Source organism: Lytechinus variegatus, chromosome 4, assembly GCF_018143015.1.
Source record: "Lytechinus variegatus isolate NC3 chromosome 4, Lvar_3.0, whole genome shotgun sequence".
Taxonomy (NCBI): Eukaryota; Metazoa; Echinodermata; class Echinoidea; order Temnopleuroida; family Toxopneustidae; genus Lytechinus; species Lytechinus variegatus.
This window is the reverse complement of record NC_054743.1, coordinates 36,142,940-36,169,874: the sequence shown is the minus strand read 5'-3', so window position 1 is coordinate 36,169,874 and position 26,935 is coordinate 36,142,940. Positions and strand designations below refer to the sequence as shown.

At 37.0% G+C, this 26,935-nt stretch overlaps 2 protein-coding genes across 2 annotated transcripts in view; one reads left to right on the top strand and one right to left on the bottom strand.

Annotated features, from left to right (window-relative positions):
• The window catches only part of LOC121413950 (neuronal acetylcholine receptor subunit alpha-10-like), a 57,315-nt gene that overhangs the window by 17,270 nt on the left and 13,110 nt on the right, over nucleotides 1-26,935 (top strand). Inside the window, exons 2-3 of the mRNA XM_041606972.1 lie at nucleotides 5,089-5,133; nucleotides 5,511-5,620. Of these exons, the coding sequence (XP_041462906.1) occupies nucleotides 5,089-5,133; nucleotides 5,511-5,620 (155 nt within the window). The remainder of the gene's footprint in view (nucleotides 1-5,088; nucleotides 5,134-5,510; nucleotides 5,621-26,935) is intronic.
• On the bottom strand, nucleotides 15,995-22,370 carry LOC121413952 (muscarinic acetylcholine receptor M2-like). Its single transcript, XM_041606973.1, has 2 exons — nucleotides 21,866-22,370; nucleotides 15,995-17,641 (listed from the first exon to the last, which is right to left on the bottom strand). The coding sequence occupies exon 2, from the start codon at nucleotides 17,616-17,618 to the stop codon at nucleotides 16,272-16,274; it is 1,347 nt and encodes a 448-aa protein (XP_041462907.1). The 5' UTR covers nucleotides 17,619-17,641; nucleotides 21,866-22,370; the 3' UTR covers nucleotides 15,995-16,271.

Below are 26,935 nucleotides of genomic sequence, written 5' to 3'. Positions count from 1 at the left end.
CCCGTATGTATCTGTAAAATCAATGTTGCACATGTCGTAAAAATCTTCAATTTGATTGGCCGACAATATAAATGATATTCTCTCATGTCAGGGCCGTCACCAGCTTTTTTCTAGGGGGGTGCTTTTATGAAAAAAAAAACACAAAAACACAAAAACAACGTATTAACTCAATTTCATGCAGTTATATAGCCCGCCGGCCAGATCTATTTCAAAAGAGCCCTCAAGTATCCCTACCCCCCCCTCCGGGTTTTTTTTGTTTTTTGTTTTTTGTTTTTTTGTTCTGAAGGGGGGTGCGTTCGCACCCTCCGCACCCCCCTGGCGACGGCCCTGCATGTACTTGTAGAAATATTGCGAGACTTATTCTCATGGATCTGCTATATTGTATCGTAAATGTATAATCATTTTAATTGCCAACAATCTTCTCTGATGTAGAAATATTGAGACCTCTTTTAAATGTGTAAGCAATATTGCAATGTAGGGTCATTCTCAGAAAAATGCACCAATTGATGGGGGGAAAAATCGTAAAAATGAAGTCTACAGAATGGGTTGAAAGATGCATATTGTGAAAGTACCATGTATGAGAAAGTGGAAACAGAAAAGGGGCAAGTCGCTGTTGCGTCAATTTGAAGTACTGACCGGATTAACTCGAGCACTGTATATCAACGTTACGGAGGTTAATCGTTAGCATTGCCCACTTATGTTACTCGATTAAATCACTTTTGAAATGATTGGAATTGAAATGCACACAATTTAGTTTCAGTGTGGTATCAACAATTTTATCTCTGAAGCCAAAATGTTTGAAAGATGGAAAAATATTCAATATTGTTTTTCAGAACTAGGATTTTACCAAATAACATATAACAAAAAGTACCATAAAAATCATTGCACATCTTTCGTTCAGTATAATGTTCATAATTTGAATGAGTGAACCTTAAAATAAGTTTCATCCATAACCTGAGATCCTAAGCAATGCATGACCAATGCTGGGAATCCAAAGATAGTCTACCATTAAATTCTCTCGATGGCATTTAACTCTGTCAATCTTCGTTACGGAAGTTAAAATTAAGTTACAAGTTGCAATACTTATTTTGTTAGCTTAGGAACATTCATATCAAGGTATTCGTATATCATTTTTTAAAGATTAATGTGGAACGCATTTCTTAATTTTCCCACCCCCCCCCAAATAAAAAAATTTAAAAATAGAACAGGAAACAGAAAACTGTCATTTTTGTTGTCGTTCTTGATCACAGTTAAAATGAGAAAACAGAATAACCGGGCCACAGAATTGTAGTTCGTCTTAGAAGTTTCTGGCCTCAAGTAATCCTAAGCAAGATCCTAAGAAATGCATAACCAATTCTGGGAATCCCAAGATACTTTACCATCAAATCATCGAGTGGCCTTTACCCTTGTCAATCTTCGTTACGGAAGTTAAATCAAGTTACAAATTGCAATATTTATTGTTAGCTTAGGAAAATCCATATTTAGGTATTCGTATTACCTTTTTTTAATAAATAAAGATAAATGTGGCGCGCATAGCTTACTTTTGCCACCCCCAAAAATGTGAAAACATAACATGAAACGGAAACTGTAACTTTATTGTCGTTCTTGTTCAGAGTTGGAATGAGAAAACCGAATAACAGGGCCACAGAATTGCAGTTCATCTTAAAAGTTTCTGGCAATAAACAAAATATAACAATCGTAGTCCCGTAACCAGGATAAGTTCTCTGGGTTACGAGGAATCCCGCCGCTTGCCAATAGCCAAAAAAGATAGAGAGAGAGAGAAAAAAAAACGTTTAAAAGGACATGGGGAAAAGAATAATAATAAAATGACGTGAATGAAACAAGAGGATATCAGAAATAACATAAATTATTAATGGAATCTATATGATCTAATCGCGATTTTCGTTTCATTATTTTGTTTCATCGAGATACCCAATTACGCATCCTGTTACAAAAATGATTTACAAAAATTATGAATAGCCAAAATGTTTGATTATCGAAATACGTATTTCATTAATAAATTCAAACAAACCTTGAGTGTTTGAATACCCCTTTCCACAATTTCACGTAGATAGACCTATATCAAACATTTCAGCTCTTTTCATGCGCATTAAAGGGGTCATCCAGGCTCAAAAAATATGTTCTGAACAGATAATAATCTGAAAAAATAAAATACTGCAAATATGATCAAAATCGAGCAAGGAATAACGAAGTTATGCCATTTTAAAGATTTGCATTATTTTAGGGGAACAGTTTGGTCTATGCATATCTTCATGAATATCTAAAGAGTTGATTGATGGTGTACATACATGTAACCCCACTTGTTCTTTTGTATTCTATTGCATGAAATTATTTTTTTATTCAATTTATATCCTCTTTATTTGAAAGTGTGCTTAAAATGACTGTATTTTATATTGGAATGACACATTTTCAGCTAGCGCTTTGCACTCGCTGCGCATCAGTTCCTAGCAAGACACCCATCCTTTTTATGATTACAAAAAGTTAATAGAATGTCCCGTTTTGGGTTCTAAACTTCAAAAAGCGCGCGTTTTACCTTTTCAATAATTGTTTATTGGATATATATCTTGTTCTCAAATTAAAACGTCCAAAAATGATTGTTTTCAGATCAAAACTTAACAAATTTACAGTCGCATCAATAAAGATACCCATCCTTGGAATTGGTACAAACACTGTTTAGAATGTCAAGGTTTCAGTCGGAATACTAAAAAAAAATCAGCTACCACTTTGTACTCACATTAATAGTTTATTCAGATATCCTCCTGATCATTTTAACAAAAAATGCTTAGAATCCCAAGTTTTCAGGTAAAACTATACACAAGTTTTAGCTCGCGCTATGCGCTCAGATTTTTGATCGGTGAAATAACCCTCCTCATCATTGCTCATGAGTCATTGCAAATAGTTTTCCGTTCTGTTTCCTTGTCTATGAAAGTTTTATTGTTTCTCCTTATTCCCTTTCTTTCCACCGTTTCTGCCGACTTCAGCATTATACAAAGCCATATGTCACATGTTCTGGAACTAGAATCGTACTATCAATCTCAGCAAAGTACATCAAAGAAGTGTATTAACTTCCGTAACAATAATTGTTACGGAAGTTAATGCACTTTATATAGCAAAGGAAGTTAAAATTGTTAAGTTCTAAAGAAGATGCCAATATTCCAAATTTGTAGTATGAATTATTTAAAATTCCAAAAGCATTAAATATCGTATATAATTCGCGGGAAATTGTTTTCGCTGGCAATTTTCCCTCTTTACAAAGTGATGTCGAAAATAAGGTGTGTAATAATAATTTTACAAGGATGAATAGCTATCATTTTTATGGGTGAGTAGGTGGAGGGTACCTTATATGATTTATATCTGTATGATCCGGAGTGATTCATTATAGCATAAATTTGTAGCATATTCAAGAAAAAATGTTACGGAAGTTAATGCGTTACGGAAGTTAATGTCTTTATGCTTTAAGGTCCAACGTGGTCCTTATGTAGCAGCCCTAACTTTGCAAACTGTATTTATTATGAAAGGTGTCTCTTATTCTATATAATGCTGAATTCTCAACAGAACTGCTAAAGTGCATATCTTCTTAAGGTGCGTTACGGATGTTAAATCTGTTTAGTCATACATTTCATTTTGTAAGAACAGTCCTTTATTTTCGTGTAAAACAGGAAACACATATGATAATTCCCTATCAATTATTTATTATTGATTATAACTCTACTTACAGACACATTATCATGTAATATAATTCAGTTTGAAAGGGAGAAAAAACTTGTGGCAGTATTCGTTACGGAGGTTAAAATAAATTTGGGACAAAGTTAAAAGTGAAATTAATCACAAAGTGATCATCAAATACTAGGATAAGCACAGTATGTCAGACGTTTACACCATGCTGCCCTCACCAGACATCAATGTAGGTAAGAAATACAGAGTACTTATAAAAGAGAATGATAGTAAAATCTAAAACTGACCCGAGACAGTGTCTATTCTAACAAAAAGCAAAAATAAAAGGCTTTTGTAATAAAATTAGAGCTTTACAAGTCACTGGTCGCATATGCTTTGTGAAACTAGTCTATTATTGTCATTTTCTTGATAAAAAGTTTGTAGAAAATGTTCAGGGTTGTGAAGCTAGCGGCCATAAGATAGTCGAGACACGTTTTTTGTGAATTGTATCATTTTTTTGAGATTGACCCTGTATTGTGTCATGAATTCGTGATCTTCTAATACCAAGGGCCCGTTGCAGAAAGAGTTGGAATCAATCGCAACTCTAAAAATCATGCGCAAACTTGATTTACAACCAATCAACAGCGCGCATTTGGGATTTGCGATTGATTTTTTGACTTACGTTTAAACGCAACTCTTTCTGCAACGGGCCCCAAATCTTCTTCAAGGCAACCGGGATACCATGGCGTCAACATCGGGGGCCCGTTGCATAATAGTGTCATAATACCCCAGTTTGACGACATCTATGAAAAACCAAACTGGGCAATGTACACTGATTGGACAAAATGCAGATGCGTGGAGTTTACACATAATAATAATAATAATAATAATATAGGATATTTATATTGCGCACATATCCACCTTGTTAGGTGCTCAAGGCGCTCCTATACCGGCTAAGCTAGGCGTTCATAGCGCACACAGCTTCTTAAGGAATTACTTCCTACCGGTACCCATTTACCTCACCTGGGTTGAGTGCAGCACATTGTGGATCACATGGGATGCATACGTTCGTTCACAATAATTATTGCCCGCATGGCTTTCCATAGAGAGAGAGAGTGTCGAGCTGGTTTATGACGCTTTCAATAATCGCGCCCTCGAAGTATGCAAAGGACATGAAGATTTTTTTTTTTCAATTTCTTTCTTTTTATGTTATGTTCAGTTTGGACGTGAATGTTGGTCAAGCGGTGGTCTCACGGTAACTTGCCCAACTGCATTGTATTCGTTGGCTTCATGTCAAACCCGAATGAACGGCCCGATGGCCCACCAGCGGTTTCATAATGCATTCTGCCAATCCAGCACATTTGTCATTTCGATATGCAATAACTGTTTTTCATTTTTCTTCTTTGTCAATAGGATGAACGTGACCAAATATTGAAGCTTAATATTCAAATAAATCAGGTAAGTGTTATTTAAATCGTAACCATGGTAATAGCTATTACTGAACACGATTAGGCCTGATATTGCTTATCATCGTCATGATCAATAACAATACGGAGCCTCTGAGATGACAGGATATGTTTTCAATTTGCATATTTCCAACTCGTTCTTTAACCTAGCCAATTCCTAACCTCGAATTGTAACTAATTTCCCTCAACTTGGAACTCATCCCCGACGTACCAATTCGACACTCATTCGTTCCCGTTACATTTCAACAAGTTCCCACATTATAAAGCTCACCAAAAGTAAACCGAAATAATGAGCTAGCCATATAACCTTATTGCCTCATTATGCCTTTATATGGCATTCGCTCCTTTTTTCATTTGTTTTTTTATCAGAGTTGGACTGATCAGTTACTTCAGTGGGATCCTGCAAACTATCGAGGCCTGACCGAGCTGAGGTTTCCATCCACGCAGATCTGGAGGCCAGATACTACCCTCTACAACACGTAAGTATATCCCGAGACCTATAGTTACAGACCAACTACGATACTGGTGAGGCAATGGCGTGGTGGTTCCAATACTCCCTTCTCCTGGATAATCACCCCGAGGATAACTGCCCTCTTGGACCATTGTCCGAATGGCATTGTCCCATATGGCAATCACCCTCTTGGACAACTACCCAATATCAACTCTAAATGCTGACTTCCTTGCTTGCCCATGAAGCTCAACCACCTTTCAGGGATAATGTCCATATTATGTGCCGCCAGAAAGGTATCACCATCACCTTCCGACTATTATCTTTAGGACAATCATCCAAGACAGTAACATCGCAGGTATTTGGGAATAACGTTCCTGGGGCCCGTTTCTTAAAGGACTTACAACTGTTGTAACTTAACCATCATGGCAACTACCATGGCAACCTTGATTGTGATTGGCTGCTGAGCTCTGTTGCCATGATAGTTGCCATTATGGCAAAGTTACAACAGTTGCAAGTTCTTTATGAAAAGGACCCCTGGACATTATAGAGGTAAGTTATCCCAGGGACGTTTATCCGGGGACACATGGTCAGGATGTGCTAGAATGCAGAGATCATGAAAGCGTGACCGTGAGCCATCTTTGTTGTTTGTGTATCGAGAATCATGGGGAACGGTACGCCCATCATCCCTTTGCATTTCATTGGCGCCTGACTCTCCCAACCTAGTCACGTGGTATGCAATTAACTTGATGCACGTGAAGTGGTCTGATTAGGTCACGTGCCAGTGATACTCGCAACAAGTCGAGTCACTCTTCTTCCCGGGCAATTAAGAGGGATGGTTGTTTAGGACAATCTGACGTTTAGTACCTGAAGGTAATTCCTTTTATCGGCTTCGGTGCTGCGAAGTCACGGCACTTCGAGCTTGTCACCTTTAAAGACGGATATCAGAATGGGAATAAAGTTTAACTCTTCAAGGCAAAATGAGAACAAAAAGGGTGGTGTTTGGAAAAAACACGATGTATTCATATCTACCGAAGATATTAAGCGTATATATTCATGATTTAGTTCGGCGTTACGCTTATTCCAATGATACACATTGGAAAAAAAACATGGGCAAACTAATCGGCAGAGGGGGAGGGGTAGTGGCTGCGATAATTCCGTGTCACCCCCCCCCCCCCATCAGTGTCGTAAAGCTATTTCATCTTTTTTTTCCTTTCTGTTTTTTAGAATGTAAACTATAGACATATTTTGGTCAGGTAATGAATATATTTTTTATGAAGGTACTTCTTGGTATCACTCGATGAGCATGATCAGAAAATGCCTCGTTGGAAAAATGCCATCTAGGAATACAGCTCATTCTATATTAACTTAAAAATGAGCATCAAAGTCAGGAGCGCTATACAAAAAAAATGTTATGATGATAACAGTTATACTGTCAACAATCCTCATTATTATCGTTATTACTAGCGATTTCTTCAGAAATAATTTACAACATTAAAAATCGCTTAATTCGCATTTATTTCTAAACGCTGGATACATTTACAAATACAAGTATAAGTTAGAGATTTTGATAGAATTGGCAAGATACAATAGTATTCTGGTTACGTTGATGTCGATGGCAATGATAAAAGTAGTGGTTATAATTGGTATCATCATTATCATGATTGCCGAAATAAACAATGATATAAGCAGTAAACAGTCACATTCTTTTCGTTGTGATGACGACGTTGTTGATGGACGAAAATGTTTGAACTGTTAATCCATCCATCGCCGTGCAGTGACCATCGTGTGATGGCGCTCGACTGTTAACATATTAGGTAAAGAATGAGTGGCAGTCTTCAAAGATGCTTGGAAACTCTCATATTAGTCGTACTCAAATTGAAGATTTCGTCTGTATAAAGTGCGAAGATATTGAATGTCTAAAATGAGATTCTTGATAAAATTGAGATTGAGAATTGAGTTGTAATTAATCTGATCAACCACAACTATGGAAAGCCAGCAACGCTTACATCTAGAATACACGTTTGTTCAAAATAATCATACATTCATCTTATCTTGAAAATCAGGTATGCTTCTCCGTGGAGCGTTGTGGCCCAGTGGATTAGTCTCCGGACTATGAAACAGAGGGTCGTGGGTTCGAATCCCAGCCATGGCGTAATTTCTTTCAGCAAGAAATTGATCCACAATGCGCTGCACTCAACCCAGGTGAGGTAAATAGGTACCTGGAAGGAATTTACTCCTTGAAACGCAGTGCGCGTGACAGCTGCACTGCTAAAGCCAGGGTAATTATGCTGCCGAGACTTCTGACAAAGTAAGTATTAAGCGCTATATAAGCAAGTATAATTATTATACTTTCTCCTTACAAAGGCCATTGTACAAATTTCTAGTAAGAAAAGCTCTGACAGTAATTTCCATAAGTTGAGGTTGATTGGATCAATAAACCGGTGTTGTATCACTTCTTTGTTGTGGTCATAATAGATTTCGGCCTGGTGTTAAATTAACACCGCAGTTTTTGCAGTGTACAACCTGCTGTTGCAGGCTCACTAGCGACACCGATTCCTAACCGACCGATCGTCTGTCATCGGAAATACCGTCATAGATTTGGTCGGTTTGAAATATGTTATGACTGTATGACAGTGGCATAATAGAAATCTCAGACAAAATATATATATAATTAATCCATGTGAAAACAGACTTATAGAAAAAGTTCAGTTCCTATTATGCTAACCTATAATTATGTTTTGTAGTGTTGACAATTACGTGTCTTTACTACTTTCTGAATACATAGTTTTACACTTTGGTTTTTCCATTTTAACATAATGTTCTACATACCTATCGATTGAAGATTGTACCTTTGTCATTTTTATGTTTGAATTGGAAATAAAGTCTACATTGATTTGTTTGAGTTATAATTGACAAAAACAATAAAAACCTACATTTGAAGGGCCATTACTGTAGAGGTATAACTCTTGGAAAGTTATTTTCTCGATAAAGTTCGATATGTTGATTGTTTGGGCAGGGGATGTTCCAAGAGAACCACGTTGTTGATATTTGTAACAGTCCGTAAGTATCTGCAACATTTCGCAACTGTCCGTAAATAATCTTTAATTTCAGCAAGTGTTCAAATGCATCCGGAAAATTTCCCCAGTCGAGAGAACAAATAAACGCGTCAGATCGTAAGACTACATGTAGTAGACGCATCTGGTCGTATCTCTCGTATCTGGAAAAAATGTCGATGGGGAGGGATCCGCATGAACTTACCTTTTTTGAGTACTGTGGGAGTGTAGCATTAAAAAACAGTTCTTAGAAGTTCCTATTTGGATCCTTTAAACGTTCCCTAAAGGATTTTATTTTTTCTCGTTCAAACAGCCACTTAACATTTTGTATTTGTTTATTTTTATAGAATTATTTGTGGTTTTGAACGTAAAGAACGTTTTGGGGGAAGATTTTTCTCGTTGGTTCCAAATACGGGTCAGAAGGGTCCCAATTCGCACCTGTTTTCTATATTGTATAACGAAAAGAACCTTAGCATAAATAATTTGTACACACCCATCCGTGTCATTACCCTCTTATAAGCATACGTCTCTAAGGTATTAATAAACGCGTGATATATGCTTCAATAGCTAGTGATGTTAGACACACACCTTATACAGTGTGTTGCAGAAAAAATGAAACCGGGATTCCCATGTCTTTTTTTCTCCAAAGGCAAATGAAATATGATATTTCATTTGCATAATAATATAATTCAATTATCCAACTATATTTTGATAGCTAATATGAGACGAAAACTACATGCATTTAGTGACCAAGACGAGTTTGAAATTTTGATATCAAAACCAGGTTGCGCAGTAAATTGGACAAGATTGGTTCGTGGTACGTTTGGCTCATTTGCATGTCGTTTGCATTCTTTAAGATTCTCTCACTGATTCCTGAAATGAGATTGTATTCAGATTCACACGTGAGTTTCTGCCCAATTTTTTTCTTATATGCCTTAATATTAATGTTTGTTATCTGCCACGCGTGATCGATTTGTTAAGCTGTTGGTTTTCAAATATGAGATTGCAATGAGTATAAAATTTATAGTAAAAACATATTTAATAATTGTGAAATCCATCTTTGAAAATGGGTTTCCTTCTTTTGTGGGACACACTGTATATATTTCTAGTGGAAATGCATTAGCCCCCCAAAACACCTCTAATCTGCAGATTAAAAAATCGCAATAAAGAATGAAAAGTGATGAGTCATAAAGAAATCATTGGCCGAAGCATAATGCATCATAAACATAGATATGTAGCCATTAATGACCAACTCTACTCCTTTACAGTAACCGTAAATATGGGATTCCAAGGGAAATGACGTGTGCAGTAATGCTCTATTAGCGTGGTTGTATTCTTCTTTTAGTGTAGTTAAAGTAAAGCGTGGCAAAACTGATCAAAAATTAATGCAAATCCAGCTTGTTTGTGAAAGAAGATATATGTATCAAGGCGCAGGCGTATTATACATCCATTAACTAACGGGTTTATGCAATTGCGACGGGGACGGATCCTACAACACAGAAAATATATTGATCATTCTCGTCAGATCACGATGAACAGCTGAGAGGTCTTTGTCGAATATTGGTGAACCGGGACAGCCGATCGTCGAAAGATTCTGAGCCGACATCAACAAAAATGCAAATATTTCGTTTGTCCAGAGTCCACGACGAAGCGGTCGTTTTGATTCATCGAATTTCGACAAAGACTGTTTTGTCACGAAGGGCTTTTGAAAATAGATACACAGAGGGCAGAACCCAAAACAAAACATAAATTTAAAAAAATGCGCCATTAAAACCACTCTCAAAAACTGAAATGTTAAATTAACAATTGACAGGCTTGAGGAGTGACAATCTGTTGTATATGTTGCAAATGTTTCGACCCAACATTTAAATTGTTGGATTCAGCTTTTTACAAGGTTTGGATATAACATTTGGAAAAGCAACCTTTCAATAGTTAACCTCTTATAGATGAAACATGACGGCATAATAAATCAACTCGCAGGTCAGAACGAAAGAAGAAACGTGTTAAAAAGCTTAAGGATTCTTTTTAAAAATAGAAATAAATACATGGAGCTATTAAAAGTGTTAACGTTAATAAATCAACATCTGATTCAGCGGCAATCCTTTAAATCTGTACGAAGTGCTTTGAGACTACAGCCCCAAGGTGGAATTCTTGCGTCACTGTAGAAAATGTAACACTTAGTCGTCTCTCTAGACGAATATGTGCCGACAACGACGGCAATACTCGAAATATTAATATAAAGCATCTTAAGGATTGTCATTTAAAAAAACAAACAAGTGCACACCTAGTTACCAGTAATGCATATAGCACTTCCATTTATTTGAAAGAAGGATAAAAGAGCATTGTAGATTAAACGCCTTGCTCACGGGCATAGGTGCCGCGGCCGGGGATCGAACCCCGGACTTTCCACGTATAGCCAGGCGCCTTAGACCACTCGGCCACGGCATCTCCATTGATTGACTGTCGTTTCAATCGAAACAAGGAGTTAATCTCAATAATATTTCCACATCGGAACCAATAGTCCGTTGTAACCTTATTGGACATTCCGTATAAATTCACGGGACATGGAGGTATTACGAGACGAGGGTGTGCCACCATGATCTGAGTAGATACCTAATAAAATGAAGGAAATGTTTATCATGAATTATTCGAATTTGTTATGTAGTCACTGACGATCAAATAAACAGATAAAGACATTACTGCATGCGATTTCTAATATATTGAAATAATATTTTGATAGCATTTTAATCAATGTTCTGAATACCAATTATAACATTGGTCACTGATGATTGAAGACAAGCGCCCCCCCCCCTCATTTCAATTTGATAGGTGTGATATCAATTTGTATTCTTATTTCCAGAGTTTGCCAACTTTAAAGGTTGAATTTTTGGACTCTTTTAAAAGTCCATTTGCGAGATAGTCAACAATATAAAAGATCTGTACGATTCGGACTAGATTACTTAGATGTATATAAGAAAACCTTGAGAAACGCTTCGGTGACAGCAATTTTGGATTATCATATATGAATATTTGTAACTACGAGAAATCCCCTTGTAATAAGAACATAAGTTCGACAATTCACAAAATGGGGGAGCCGTGGATGAATATCAAAATAATGCTTCACGAGTGAAAGAATTGAATTTGTCAATTGTTGGCTTTACGATATTTCCCGAGCTTTATTATGTTATACATTGTGTATATAAAAAAGGTTATAGTGAGGAAGAATTATGTTTCTCCATTTGAAGGGTTTATAACGTTGGCAAATAGTATGTAACTCCATTTCATCCGACACCCAAAAGACAAGTTATTTTGTTAATGCTTGAGCGGATACTGACTTTGTTGTTGTTGTTATTCTAAGTCACGTTGTCAAAAATTACTTGCACCAAAATGAAAACAAAATGACGCAAATTGAATATAATCTAATCAAAACAATTTATTTTCGCAAGTGTAATAAATATATGCTTTTTGTTTCATTTAATCAATATTTTTATCCTTAATTTAAAACATGCTCACATAATACAATTAATTTGTTTGCAACGTGAGATCTTCCCAGACCTTTTACCCAAACGAACATATGAAAGAACAAATGTTTCAAGGCATATGCCTCTCGGGAGTTCCCGCTTCCACGATGCATCCAAGAACCAGTAAATATCTAGAAAATGTCCGTCAAATGACAGTGAACAGCTGGGAGGGCTTTGTCGAAAATTAATGAACCGGAACAACAGTTTCGTACTAAGTTTCGGAGCAGACGTCGTTTGTCCAGAGTCCAGGGGGGTGTTTCACAAAGATTTATAGAACAGCTCATCGACAATCTTTGTTATGATTGTTGTTTTTATACTGAAAAAGCATGAGAAGACCCATATACTTTTCGAATATTGGTTGCCGGACGACTGTACGGGCATGCGCGTTGTTAACTCTCAGCTCAGCCTCAACTAAACTTAGCGATCGAGATCGTAGACATGCAAAATCAACAGCTTATTTTTATATTAAATGCCGCTTAACACCAAAAAGGTAAGTATTAAGAGAAAGCGATCTGATAAGATACCACTTAATCTTGAAACTGATGAAGTAATTATATTCATACTTCAAGTTTCATCGGGTAATCTTTATATTACATCTGTTTGTTGTCATTTTCTTTTCAGCCGAATTAAATTTATTCAATGATTAAAAACATGACATCGATGTTTACGGATGGGACCGACATGAGATTATCGTCGACGCGCAGACGACCGCAATGGTTGAGACAAATTTTCATTTTTATTGCATTTTGTGATGTATATAAAAATAGCGGATGTACAATACAATTCGACTCATCCAACAATGAATAAGTTTTTAATGTACTTTCATTTCATGTAATCGATTGAGATTGCAAATTTCGGTATTTTATACCCCAGACTTTGGATTTTCGAACCCTGTTTGCCGTGGTCAGCAAAGACGTAGCAGACAACATACGCTCTACTGAGCATGCTCAGAACCGTGGTCTAAAATTAAACCATGGTTTAAACCATGGTTTAATTTTAAACCATGGACTAAAGAAACCATCGTTCGTGAAACAGAGAGGGGGTTTAAACCCCCTCGGGGTTTAAACCATGGACTAAAAAACCTAGGAGGGGTTTAAACCCCCTCGGGGTTTAAACCTCCTTTGTGAATTCGGGCCTTAGAGTCGCACTTAAATGCCGGGTTGCGTACGGTATGAAAGGCTTGACCGCATTGGTCAGATCGTCTCAAGAGGACGCGCACTAATGCGTATATATTAATAAGATCGCGCGTTGCATATCTTGTACGCGTCGGCATTTAAGTGAGATTTAAGTCATACTTAAATCTTTGTGAAACACCCCCCCCCCCCCCCAGGATAACATTGTTGTTTTGATTCACATATTGGGTGATTTCAAGTTCGGTGTTGGCCTTGGTGTTGGTGTTGAAATTTCGGTTGCTTTCCCTAGCTCCAAAACTTATTCAGAGCTTGTAAAACTGATCCAGATCACATTATTGACATCTCAACAACTAGTGAGTGACTTTTCGGGACCATCCTCATTTTATGTTTGGTGTTATAATCGTGTACAAAATTGACCCAACAACAACACCAAAAGGTCAACACTGAACTTGAAATCACCCATTGTCGACAAAGACTTCTTGGTTGATCATTGTCATGAAGGGCATTTGACAATACATGTTTTTATGTTCATGAATACGCCGTGTGTCGTCGAAATGAAAACTCTCTATTTACTCAACAGTCAGGAAAGAGGTGGACTTTCAGGCAGTATCTAAACGCAAGCTGAATATTCCTTCATTCTTCTCTCCTCCTTTATATTCAGAGTAGTACTGAATAAAAAAAATCCCATTACTCTGGCTAATAGGTCAGTTCGAATCAATTTACTGTATCACTACTCTTAACGGGGCGCCGGCGCTGCGAGATCTTAAGGGTAATTAGATTTTACAATGGAGTTCCATCCAAATCAGTAGCATTATGGTCACGTTTGATGCCGCATGGACAAAGTATGTCACGCCTCTTTTTACTTACAGAATGTATCTAACTTACTGACCAAATCCAATAGAAATTATGCTTTTGTAATAATAACTACTTTTTGCTGCCTCTTGTCGGATATAATGAACAGACAGATTGCAGGGGCGGATCCAGCTTTCGCCAATAGGGGGGGCCGAAAATATTTTCATCAACATTTTTCTCGATTGACCGGTATAATATGATTTTTTTTTTTTTGGGGGGGGGGTTCTGGGGTATAGTCCTAATTAAAAACTTTATAAAAAATTAAGGTATCTCTTGTAGTCTTAGTATATAATGCGAGCGCGAAGCGCGAGCTCAAATTCTTTGATATATTTTGTCCATAAACCTGAAGATTCTGAGGAGATTTTATAATCATGAAAAAAAGATAAGTATCCAGCTAAACAATGCGAGCGCTAAGCCCTAGCCGAAATTTTACCATAACAACGTGAAAAGGGACTCAATTATGACTGTTGTTAGCGATTAATGAAGAGGATACAAGTATCACCAATTAAATAATGAGAGTGTGAACCACGAGCTCAATATATTATGACATTCCTACCGTCAAACTGGACAGTCTTAGTGCGTTTTAATTCAAATAAAGAACAAGCTGTGTGTCTCAAACTATCAAATGCGAGCGCGAAGCACGAACTTAATTTTTTGATATACTGACATGATAAAGGAGCATTTTGACAAATTTTGGTAAGAATTTCAAAAGAGGATAGGTAACTCACAAATCAAACAAAATTTTAAAACATATAAACAATTTGTGTAAATCAAACAAAATAATGAAAGCTTGATGTGTGAGCTAAAAAATTGTGTGAAAATTGATTTCAGAATTGGATATATAAGTGCCATTTAATCCTCTTGAATGGGATTCATTACACAGGCAATGCGAGCGCGAAGCGCGAGCGAAAATTTTGATATAAATTATATCTTCCAATTCTTCCCCTCACCTTTTTCTTCTTTCTTTTCGGGGTGGGGCCGGCCGTTACGAGGCTCTATTCTTTCTGTTTTTCATAGTTTCTATCAAGTTAAAGAGTATTCACTTTTTTATGCAGGTTGTCAAAAAATAGGGGGGGGGACCGGGGCCGGCTCGGCCCCCTCCTGGATCCGCGCCTGGATTGCTTTTAATGGGAAAAGCAAACGTTGCAATATTTCAAGACTTATTAAAACATGTGATCACAGCTTTAAAGCAGAATTGAGAGATATTTTACAATAAAAAAATAAGATCAATAAATATAAGAATCAAGAAATATACAAGAATCACAATATAAATTCAAAATATTACGATATCCTCAAAATGATAATATTTGAAAAGCTATAAGCAGATGCATTTTACTAATGATCTGAAAGACCATTTGAGAAGTTTGAGCAGAACTTCAATATGAATTTATAATGATACTATTTAGAAGAAAATTTGTTTTAACCTGTCTATTAGAAAATGAAGTATTGGCGATAAAAAAAATATCAGTTAAAGGGGAATGAAACCTTTGGAACAAATAGGCTTGTGTAGAAACAGAAAAATTAAAGAATAAGAATAAAGAAAGTTTGAGAAAAATCGGACAAATAATGAGAAAGTTATGAGCATTTGAATATTGCAATCACTAATTCTATGGAGATCCTCCAATTGGCAATGTGACAAGGATGTGTGATGTCACTGATGAACAACTTTCCCTTTGGTGGACTATAAAATGTTTTCATAGTGAGGAAGTTTTTTGAAATACACTGGATGTAAATTTGTCATTTCAATTATGTCAAATTCTTTGATTTTATTCAATTTTTGAAATGTACCTATTGAATACATATTTGAGTTATATACACATATATACATATGTGTGCGTATTCATTATATATGTAATATATTTATATAATAATCATTTACCAGCCAGATTAAGATAATTAACCACATTCACTTTCAATATTACCAGACTGAGTTCTAAATGCTCGAAAAGTTTTTAGAGGTTCCCTGCCAAAGGAGGCCAGATCGTAAAGACTCGTAATCGTAAAGTAATAATACAGATGGATACAGTAGTCTGATTTTGTTAAATTCACTCATCATTTTAACTGCAAGCATGTTGGAAAAGAACTAACTGATGAAAGATCGCTCTCAACACATTCAATTTTCAATAGATGCACTTTCTGACCCACCTCGTTGGTTGATCAATTTCCTCTAATCTCCACCGCAAGAGATGACGGAAGGTGCGCTTCAGGAGCGGGTGCTTCCAGCCATATATTATTGGATTAATGCTGCTGTTGGCGTTAAGTAAAACGTAGGCAAAGAGGTCGTAGATATAAGGTAGGTGTGGAAAGAGAATGCTAACAGATGTGAAGGCAATGGCAATGACGAAAGCCAGAACGATCACGATCATGTTCTTCGTGACTTCCTTCTCGAGTTTGATCATCGGTACAGGTGCTTCGTACATTCTCGGCCGTCGCGCGACACGTCGTTGGTTAGATCTCATTGTCTCTGTGTCCTCCCGCTCCTGTACGATTGTGCTTATTGCTTGGATACTGGAAATACTGACAGAACTGGCGGTTGGGATTGGTTGTGCAATCTGGCATGTCGGGCGTCTGTCAGTAGGTACTCTTTTCACTGGAATAAAAAGCTTATCCGGGGTGGACGTGGGAGACTCCTGCAATCGCAACGCCTTCCACTGGATTGCGGACGGCAATTGCTTTCTTGAACCTGATTTGCCGGAATCGCAATCTGTACCGTTACACTTTTCCTGTTGGATGCTCAATTCGTTTGAATTATTTGGCCTGGAGAGATTTGACGGTGGGCTGCTCTCTCGAAGTGTCTCATTACTCATGACGACCTTCCTAGAATGTGATCGAACGACCTTAGCGATAAGTAGATAGAATACGAGTGTCACCACGACGCATACGAGAAGAAATGTGCCAGCCACCATATCCAGTAAGGGCCCATACACAATGGTGCAGAAAAGACCACTGAGAAGACCTGTTCTCGCATTGCCAGTCACCACGAATCCTAAAGTGATCCCTAGGGGAAAGAGGATTCCAAATGAAGCCATTACCGCCGACTTGAAACGCGAGAACAACCTTCTCTTGACGGAAAGCCTTTGTGTAAGGCAGATGTAGCGATTAAATGCAATCAAGACCAACGTGAAGGCACTTGCTCCAAGTGTGACGTATCCCAGTACACCTGCCACGCTGCAAGCTATATGGAAAAACTTCGATCTTGCCTCCAGGAGAGCAGCGATTTGTACAGGCATGATGAGGCAGGTAAGAAGGTCTGTTACTGCTAGAAACCCAACAAAGCGGTTGTTGTGAGACTGTAGCCTCCTTGATGTGGAGATTGCGACAAGAACTAAGGTATTTCCGCACACGCCTACAAGGCAGATAGCACACCATATGACAACCGCTATCAGTTTCTGGCTAAAATATCCACTGGGATTGGGTGGCAGTTCGCTCGTAAGATTCAATTCGGTTGACATATTTAGGTCCTCCATTGATCACAATAAAAATCACGTATCTGCAAAAGGGATAAGTATATATGAAAAAATTAAATTAATCTGCTCCTCCTGGTTACATCGAGTAGGCAGGCACATTGACAGATTGACACCTTATTCACCACATTGGTCTTGACTCTTGAGGCAAGTCACACATACCAAGCTGTTTACAAGGTATGTGAATAATAGTATCTTTTTGGAAGACTACACTATTCGTCACCCCGAGAAGTCTTTGGCGTTCCTATTCATCATTATGCAGAAATCTTATTTCTCGGGGCATGGATAATTATATAATATTGACTGGCCTTGAGGGGAACATCAAATATATTGCCAGCAAAAGAATCATATTGGCCCGAGTCTTTAGACGAGGGCAATATGGGTCTTTTAAGGGCAATATATTTGATGTTCCCCGAAAGAAGAGCCAGTCAATATTTTTATTATCATCCAAATCAGATATCTAGAGCAAAAATCATGATAATGTGGATATTTCTTTTAAAAATAGAGTTCTATTGTGTCATGTTAATATCGGTCTAAGCTCTGCACTTTACCATTATGACGTACTTGCAAGCGCTCGGATCCAGCGTTGTCTTTATTATGACGTATATTGTTGGTGGGCGGATCCTTATTAAGCGTATCTCTTTATACGCATCCACAAATGCCCGGATGTGAGACCAGGGAAAATACAAAGGTATATTTTGCGTCGTCTCTGCATGCAAAGTAAATACGCGCATTGAGACCGAGGAAAATACAAACAATATACCTACCCTTCCCGATATTCAGAAAATGTAGGGCAATACGGTTTTGTAAATGACCAGCTCAGATGTCTGATACGGGTGATAATGTACTATAATTCTTCCAACACGATGACATAATCCGTAACTATCGCTTATACCTTGGTCACATTTGCTCTTCGGCGGCCGTACGGCGAGTCGAAAACAGCTCTTTTATTAATTTTAATTCAAACCACCTACGTGTAGTTGGACAAAAATGTAAAAACGGCTGTTTTCGACTCGCCGTACGGCCGTCATAAAGCAAATATGACCAAGGTATTATTGTCTCAGTAAAGCCCCTTTCACAATGGACGTACGACCTGTTTACGACCGCCTGCAACAGTTTTTTCTTGTTGTTGCACGATCGATCTCTTGGTGTCTTGCGAGCACTCGCAGTCGTTGTAGACGATCGCACGAACACGAGGTGGTCGGAGATGGTCGTGTCTGGTCGCATCTGAACTTTGAACATGTTCAAAATCCAAACGCGATCAAATACGATTGATTCACTCCCATCAGGTCGTACCATCAGTCGGGCGATCATCGTGTGAATGTTGTTCAACGTTGTACGACTTGGTGCGAGAGGTGGCACAACTAAGTCTAGTCGCATTTAGTCGACTGGAGGTCGTACAACACTTGCGCATGTGCTAGAGACCTACAGAGACCAGTCTTGCGACTGGGTGCGATAATATAAGACTGTTGCAAGACCGATCGAAATTACGGCTTACAACATTCCACTACCGTTGCATTCGCATGTATGCGACCGTTCAGCCCTTTCACAATTGACATCCGACCAGTTTACTACCGCCTGCAACAGTTTTTCTTGTTGTTGCACGATCGATCTCTTGGTGTCTTGCGAGCATTCGCAGTCGTTGTAGACGGTCGCACGAACTCTAGGTGGTCGTGACTGGTCACATCTGAACTTTGAACATGTTCAAAATCCGAACGCGATCAAATACGATCGATTCACTCTCATCAGGCCGTACCCGGGGTCGTACCATCGGTCGGGCGATCATCGTGCGAGTGTTTTTCAACGTTGTACGACTTGGTGCGAGAGTTTGCACAGCTAAGTCGTCGCATTTACTTGACTGGAGGTCGTACAACACTTGCACATGTGCCAGCGACCTACATGTACAGAGACCTGTCTTGCGACTGTGTGCGATAATATATAGGCCATATAAGACTGTTGCAAGACCGATCGCAACGGCTTACAACATTGCACTACCGTTTCATTCGCATGTATACGACCGTTCCACTCGCAATCCCTCGTATAACACTCGCATGTGATCGCACAAGCACAGTAAGAGCGTATGCGACTTACTCGTGCAACGGGGTTTAATGGTTATTTTTGTTGTACGACAGCTGTTGCAACTGTGAAAGCCTCTGTGCCATCTTATGAGATGACTAGCGATTGATGCTTGTTGCAGCCTGTCGCACGACCAAAAGGTCGCAAATGGTCGTACGTCAATTGTGAAAGAGGCTTAACCAACGACCAAGAAAAATAGATTTAAGGTTATACATGTAAGATCATGAATCAGTAATTGGCTGTGCGCGTGCAATTGATCGGGAATATTTTGTCCAACGCATGACCGGTGTGACCGGAGCGGTCATACAGTAAGTAAAGTATTGCGAATCAAATATCAAGGATCCACAAAACGATCTTTTACAACGAGGTATACACATCATTTTTGCTCGGTCATTAGTAAATTATTCTTACTAATGATTTATCTGTTTTTTCTGTTTTAATGAGTAAACCTCTATGAAGACGCCCCTGTATTACTAAACCATTCAAACCGGTTTGGTTTATGGGTATTAAAAAATTAGAAATATCTTGCATTTGATGACATGTTAATGACTATATATCACGGAAACACCACATGGAATACCTCTATAAATGAGAGTAAAATGGGGAAGGATAATTTGTAGCTAGGTTGAAAAACTTGAAGAAACAAAACAAAGAAACATCGGCTCATACAACTTGACTTTTCGTATATACTGATCGCAATTGTTTACCAATCAAAACTAATATAAAGCATATTACAATTTCACATATTTTTTTTTAGCTCATCAGACCCGAAGGGCCAGATGAGCTAATTGAACTTATGCCGAGGCGTGACATCCGTCGTCTGTAGTCCGTCCACAATTTCAAAATGCTTCTTCTTCTTCGTCATTTCAAGTACGGTCTCAAGTCTGTTTACTTTATATTATAGCACTAGGTTAGAGATTCAATCTTTTGCACAGAATTTTGAAAGTCAGTAAATATGCTGATTTATGCGCATTTTTCAAAATTCACAAAAAAAAATTATCGTTCTTTATTTGTTGACAGAATTTGATTATTTTGGCTTCTATATGGTCGAACTTTATGAGGCTCACCAAATCTTACACAGAATTTTGAAATTTTGATTAGAAAAAAAATTATACTAATTTATGCGAAATTGATCTATGCATATTTTTCAAAATTGTCATATTAAAAATGCTTCTTCTTTATTTGTTGACCGATTTTGATTCTATTTTTGCTTCCATCTGGTAGAGCTTTATAAGCATGATAAGGTTCACCAAACTTTTACCCAAAGTTCTGAAACTTGTATCAAAAAACCTTGTATGCTAATTTATGCGTATTTCTAAAAATTCATATGAAATGTTTCTTCTGTATTTGTTGACCGAGTTAGATTTTTTTTCCAGTCTAGTAGAGCTTCATGAGGTTCACCAAAATTCTAAACTGAATTTTGATATTTTGAGTTGAAAATTATTTGCCCTAATTTATGAGGAATTTGTTCATTAATCACAGAAAATATCTCTTCCTTATTTGTCGACCAATTTCAATTTTGTGTGCTTTATATAACAGGTCTAGTTGGGGATGAATAAACTTCTACAAAGAATCTTGATCTCATTAAATATGCTATATACTAAAAATAAATGCTTATTTGTTGACCGATTTTGATTTTTTTGTTCCATCTGAGAGCTACATGAGGTTCATCAAGGTTCTACACAGAATTTAGACATTTTGACCAGAAAATCATTTATTCTAATTTATACGAGATTTATTCATAAATTACAAAAATTGTTTCTTCTGTGTCATTTCTTCATCGATTTTAATTCTGTTTCTTTAGTTAATGCCACCAATATAATTCACTACAATGTCAAATGGACTGAAGTTGAAAATTTTGTTGTAGGATGTCGGATGAGCTCCAAATCATTGATGTGCTAGTTTATACATCCAATTGAATCCGATTTTTTTTGGAATCGATATACACCTTTTTAAATTTGTAAAGATTTTGTTAATTTCTTGAAAGCAGGTCTATACGCGATAAAGCATTACACTAAACTTAGCTTATACAGAAGTGCAGATTCATCAATTCCTGTTTTTCAGTTTTCTCGTCAAGAAGACATAAATAACGATAGGGTAACACAAATCTCGCCCTGCAAAATCTGGATTATTATCTTGGTATGAATATAAAAGAAAAATTGATTAATATTTACCAGTCACACGGTGATAGACCTATGAATGAAAGTCTGCCTTGAAACAACGAGCCGTCGTTCGAACCCTGCAGATCGGTTATTCTGTGCGGAATGCACAGGCAACGGAATTCGATAGCTACCTTTTCGATAGTAGTTAATACTCCTTTCCAAGTGAAATTACATGTGATGTATATCCCGGGTAGAAAGGTGTTGAAATGTCGCGATTAATTGTTTACATTGAAAGAGATTTTCTTCTGCAGTTTAGTTCGTTTGATGAATGCGCTGAAATTTAGACTTTTAATATAAACCCAGAATAGTTGCGTTAATAACGCTGCCACTGATGACTCTCAACAGGATGTTCGATTCGCTGTTACATTTGGAATAATTATATAATTCTTCTCGGGTAATTACGAACGGCGCGGAGATTGTGTCTCTTGTCAGTACTTCGTCGACGACATTCGCGGATTGCTGAATATAATGTTGAATTGAGTAAGAAAATTGAAATGTCAAAGGGCGTTGTCCCCTATTATAGAGGAGGACTGTGGATCACACATACAGTGGTATGGTGAGGTGGGTGGCTCGTTTAGCAAGTTATAGTTCTCTTAGATAATTTAATTGAAAAGTGTTTATTTATTTTTGGGGGGTTTGATTTTCTTTTTCGTGTCGGAAAATGAAAGGTACGTGTAAGATTAAATGAAGTTCTAGTTGTTAATTTTACCTCAAGTGATTTCCAAACGTTGTTTCAAGAATTTTTGTAGTATGAGCATTCAATCTTTGATTTCTTGATCTGTCCTGTTAGGGTTATTCTCCCGTTCTATTTTTTTTCTTCCGTTTTCTTTTGGACTTTTGCATGTATGACTGACTACGAGATATTCTTAAGAAGATGGTAAAATTTCAGTTGCGCCAAGTTGGTGGGTGAAGAAAATGTGAAAAGGTAATTGTGTGCACGCACAAAGACACCTACACTGTAAAAACTGTGGTGTTAAAATTAATAGAGGACCACACCCTGAGGTGTTAACATTACACCCTGGATATTAAACATAACACAAAAGAGTTTAAATGTAACAACAAAAGGTGTTGTAATAACACCTATAGGTGTAAAATTAACACCACCAATTTAACACCGGTGTAAAATAACTGGTGTGGTCCTCTATGTACATCGGTTAACACCACAGTTTTTGCTGTGTACCCGTCGTTCCACAAACGAGCATCCCACACCCACATATAAACACGCACCCCTACACAATACAGTATCTTTCCCACATTCCCCACACACACCGCCACCACCCATACACTCGCCCACAAACTTGTGAAGGGCTCAACCTAAAGGTCAAGTCCACCTCAGAAAAATGTTGATTTGAATCAATAGAGAAAAATCAGACAAGCACTGCTGAAAATTTCATCAAATCGGATGTAAAATAAGAAAGTTATGAAATTTCTAAGTTTCGCTTATTTTTAACAAAATAGTTAAATGAACGAGCCAGTTACATCCAAATGAGAGAGTCGATGATGTCACTCACTCACTATTTCGTTTTGTTTTTTATTGTTTGAATTATACAATATTTCAGTTTTTACGAATTTAGTGACTAGGACTCCCTTGCCTGAAGCACAAAATGTTAAAATAATGGAATTCCACGTGTTCAGGGAGGAATGATACTTCATTTCACGTGACAATGGCGAGAAAATCAAATTATTTCATATTTTATATAATAAAATAAAAAAGAACTCTTTACCTTGTGACCTGAGAAACTCTATTCTTACTGTATCCCTTTCAACATGGTGCAATCACCTAAATTCCTATCTTGATTCTAATTAAGTGTCAAAATATGATATGACACCATCTTTATGTATTTTTAGAATTATCTCTTTTTATTCTTCGGTATTTAACTGTTTCTATTTATATATTCTTATTATCAACAACTGGCCATTATCTATATCCAATGGTGTTTCAATATTTCAATAATTCAATTTTCAATATTCCAACAGCATTTTCATTAATTCAAGTTTAAATATCAGGGGGTTGTATTCAACATGTTAAGTGCAATATAATTAATGAAATTGAATAGATATATGCTGTATTCTTGCCAAGATACCACAGTACTTTCAATTTTCAATTATTTATTGCAATTTATACAATCTCATACCGAATTGCACGACAAAGCCAACCAAAATTAATTCAGACAATTGGTCAGCATATTTCCTTTCTGTTATTCAGTTTCTTACCTTTTAATGCAGTGTATTTATTGATACTAGTTTGTATGATTTTATGTTTTGATTCTGAGTAATTGAACATTTTGTTATATTATGTAATTTTGAATGAAATTTTATGCTATGTTTATTTCGCATGAAAATACTACAGTGGATTCACCTGGATGGGGTATGGGTTAGGGCGGTCCGCGGACTATAGTCATTTGGTTAACTTTGCCCAATGCCTGGCAGCTCATCCAGGTGAACCCCTTGTTTCATTATTTTTATGTTACTGTATTATTGTAATAATTATTTTTTATCATTGTATTTTACTTGTTTTTGATATTCTGCCAAATAAAATAATAATAATAAGAAGAAGAAATAGTGAGTGATTCATCAGTTCTCTCATTTGCATACCGACTGAGATGAGCATATAACTGTTTTGTGAAATGAAGCGAAACTTAAAAATGTCATAACTTTCTTATTTTACATCCGATTTTGATGAAATTTTCAGTGTTTTGCTTGTTGGATTTTTCTCCTTTTATTCAAATCAAGATTTTGTTGGGGTAGACTTGTCATTTAAGTAAATGCTTCCAAGTCAGACAAGCCATTTTGAAGGTAGGTATAACAATTAATAAGGCATTTCTTGATTGTTGATCAACGAAATCATGACCAGTGAGATAATGAGTAAGGGGAAATGTAAACATTGCTCTGAAGTGTTTATGAAATGTTAAAAATTGTTCAAGAAGGGTGTGTATGTGTGTGTGTGCGAGAGAGGTGACGTGTTGTCGTCGGGTTGTATGTGTGTGTAGAATGACAGGTACCGTATGCGTCATTCTGTGTACACGTAATTACCTTTCTCACACTTTGTTTCATCACCCAGCAACTTGGTGCAACTGATATCTGGAGATTGTCCCTTAAACAGTCATCATGGTCATGCATGCAAAGATCCATATGAAAATGGTGTCAAAATATTCAGAGTGAATCACTCTATTGGGAAATATCACTAAATCAATTATCAAATATTAATTCTTCAAACAAGACAATTTCAAACTGATGTGACTTTTTCTTCTTGCTCAGTCTCTAAAGCTTTGGAACCAAAGTTTGGAACCATCGAAATGTTAAATTATTTCAAAATTTTGCCGAAATTTGCAATGTATCTTAAACATGTTGAACTAAAACTTTTTCATTCAAGATGGATCTTAAAAATTAAAAGTATTTTGGACAATTGTGGATTGCAAGTTTGTGGGAAGAAGACCGTGTTGTAAATCTGAATCGTGTTAAGTTAGCCATTGAACGTAGATTACGTGAAACTGGAAAGAAGAAGTTAATAGAAATCGTTTGTGTTTCAACTATAGAATTTTTAAAAAAGAAACAGTTTTAGAAAAATATTTGTTGAAGTTGGATGTAGCAGATAGAATATCTATGTGTAAATTTCGATGCGGCAACCATAATCTGCCAATTGCTAAATGTCGTTATTCATCTGATCAACCTCTTGAAATATGTCCATTATGTAACCTTGAAGTTCAGGGTGATGAATTTTATTATGTTTTAGTATATCCGTCTTTCAATGATGAGCGTAAGAAGTATGTTGAGACTTATTATTACCTAAGACCTAATGCCATTAAGTTCAATTAGCTATTCAATGTTAAATCTATTAAGCACTTAAAGAATCTATCCAAATTTTGTAAAGTCATTATGTCGAAGCTCAAATAATTTTGTTGTCTTTCCTTATTCCATGCACTTCCAGTTGTTGAATTAATGTACATGTATGTAGTTCAGACTATTTTTATGCCATGTTATTAGTCCATATATTTTATTTTCGATTCTTGCCTTTTACCTGTTTTTTGTAAAAAGTCTGATATCATAAGCTTTCGTTATCTTTTAACTTTTTTTATGGTTATCTATAATGCTGTTACGCTATTGTATTTCTTCCATGCCCCTGAAGGGGCCGTATAAGAAATAAAAATCACTGTATCAGGACGAGGGTTTATTTAGCTTTGGAGGTTAGATTTTATATTGGCTTAACGTGCAATTGTTCCATCGGAGCAATTGTGGCTGCAGCAAATTTCATGGAATTGATATTAGATTATATAACAATTTGAATGGGTGAGAGACAGAGAATACGGAAGGAGTCCAGTGTCGACATGCAAATTTTCGTTGGGCAGCGGGAGCAGGTGCCGAAATGGCAAGAAGTTGGGCATGATTGGATGCTAGACGTTAAAAAGGTCAACATAGACGTAATAATAATGTACTCACACCAGACACACATTCGCATACATGACATGTCTGAGAATAATTTCGTTAAGTCATATCTTATATTGCATCTAGGAGCATTTAACACAAAGCTCCTTGATTGTACATGTCGAGTTCAATCGCCACATATCACTACCGGCCGAATTGTATGATAGCGAACAGGCGAATGTATTTGATGGTTTTCCATCTCAAGGAAAATTGATAATAGCCGTATCATTAAATGTAATCGGCACGATGCTAACTGAAATGGCTCCCAATAGATTCATTCAGAAAAAAATAATTGGGGACGTTCTTTGTTTCTTGGGGGATACATAGATATCAGAAGCTGAGATGACGTTGTCCGCCCTCTGCTCCCCCCCCCCCCATCCTGCCCTCATATCTCTCTCCCACGGGGAGGGCGGGGGTGGCTTAAAGTTAATCAGTTGAGTTTATTTATTCAACGGCGGTAGTACTCTGTTGTTTGAGATTTGAAAACTATCCCTTGCTAGAGTGTTGAAATATCTCAAAGATGGTGGGTTGATAATACTAAGGGATACGTTATGAAAGAGAGCACAATCGATAATCTTTAGAATGGAAAAGATTTACTATGGAAAATCAGAAGTATTATCACATAGGGAATTTCTTATTTCATTAGGGGCTATTTACACG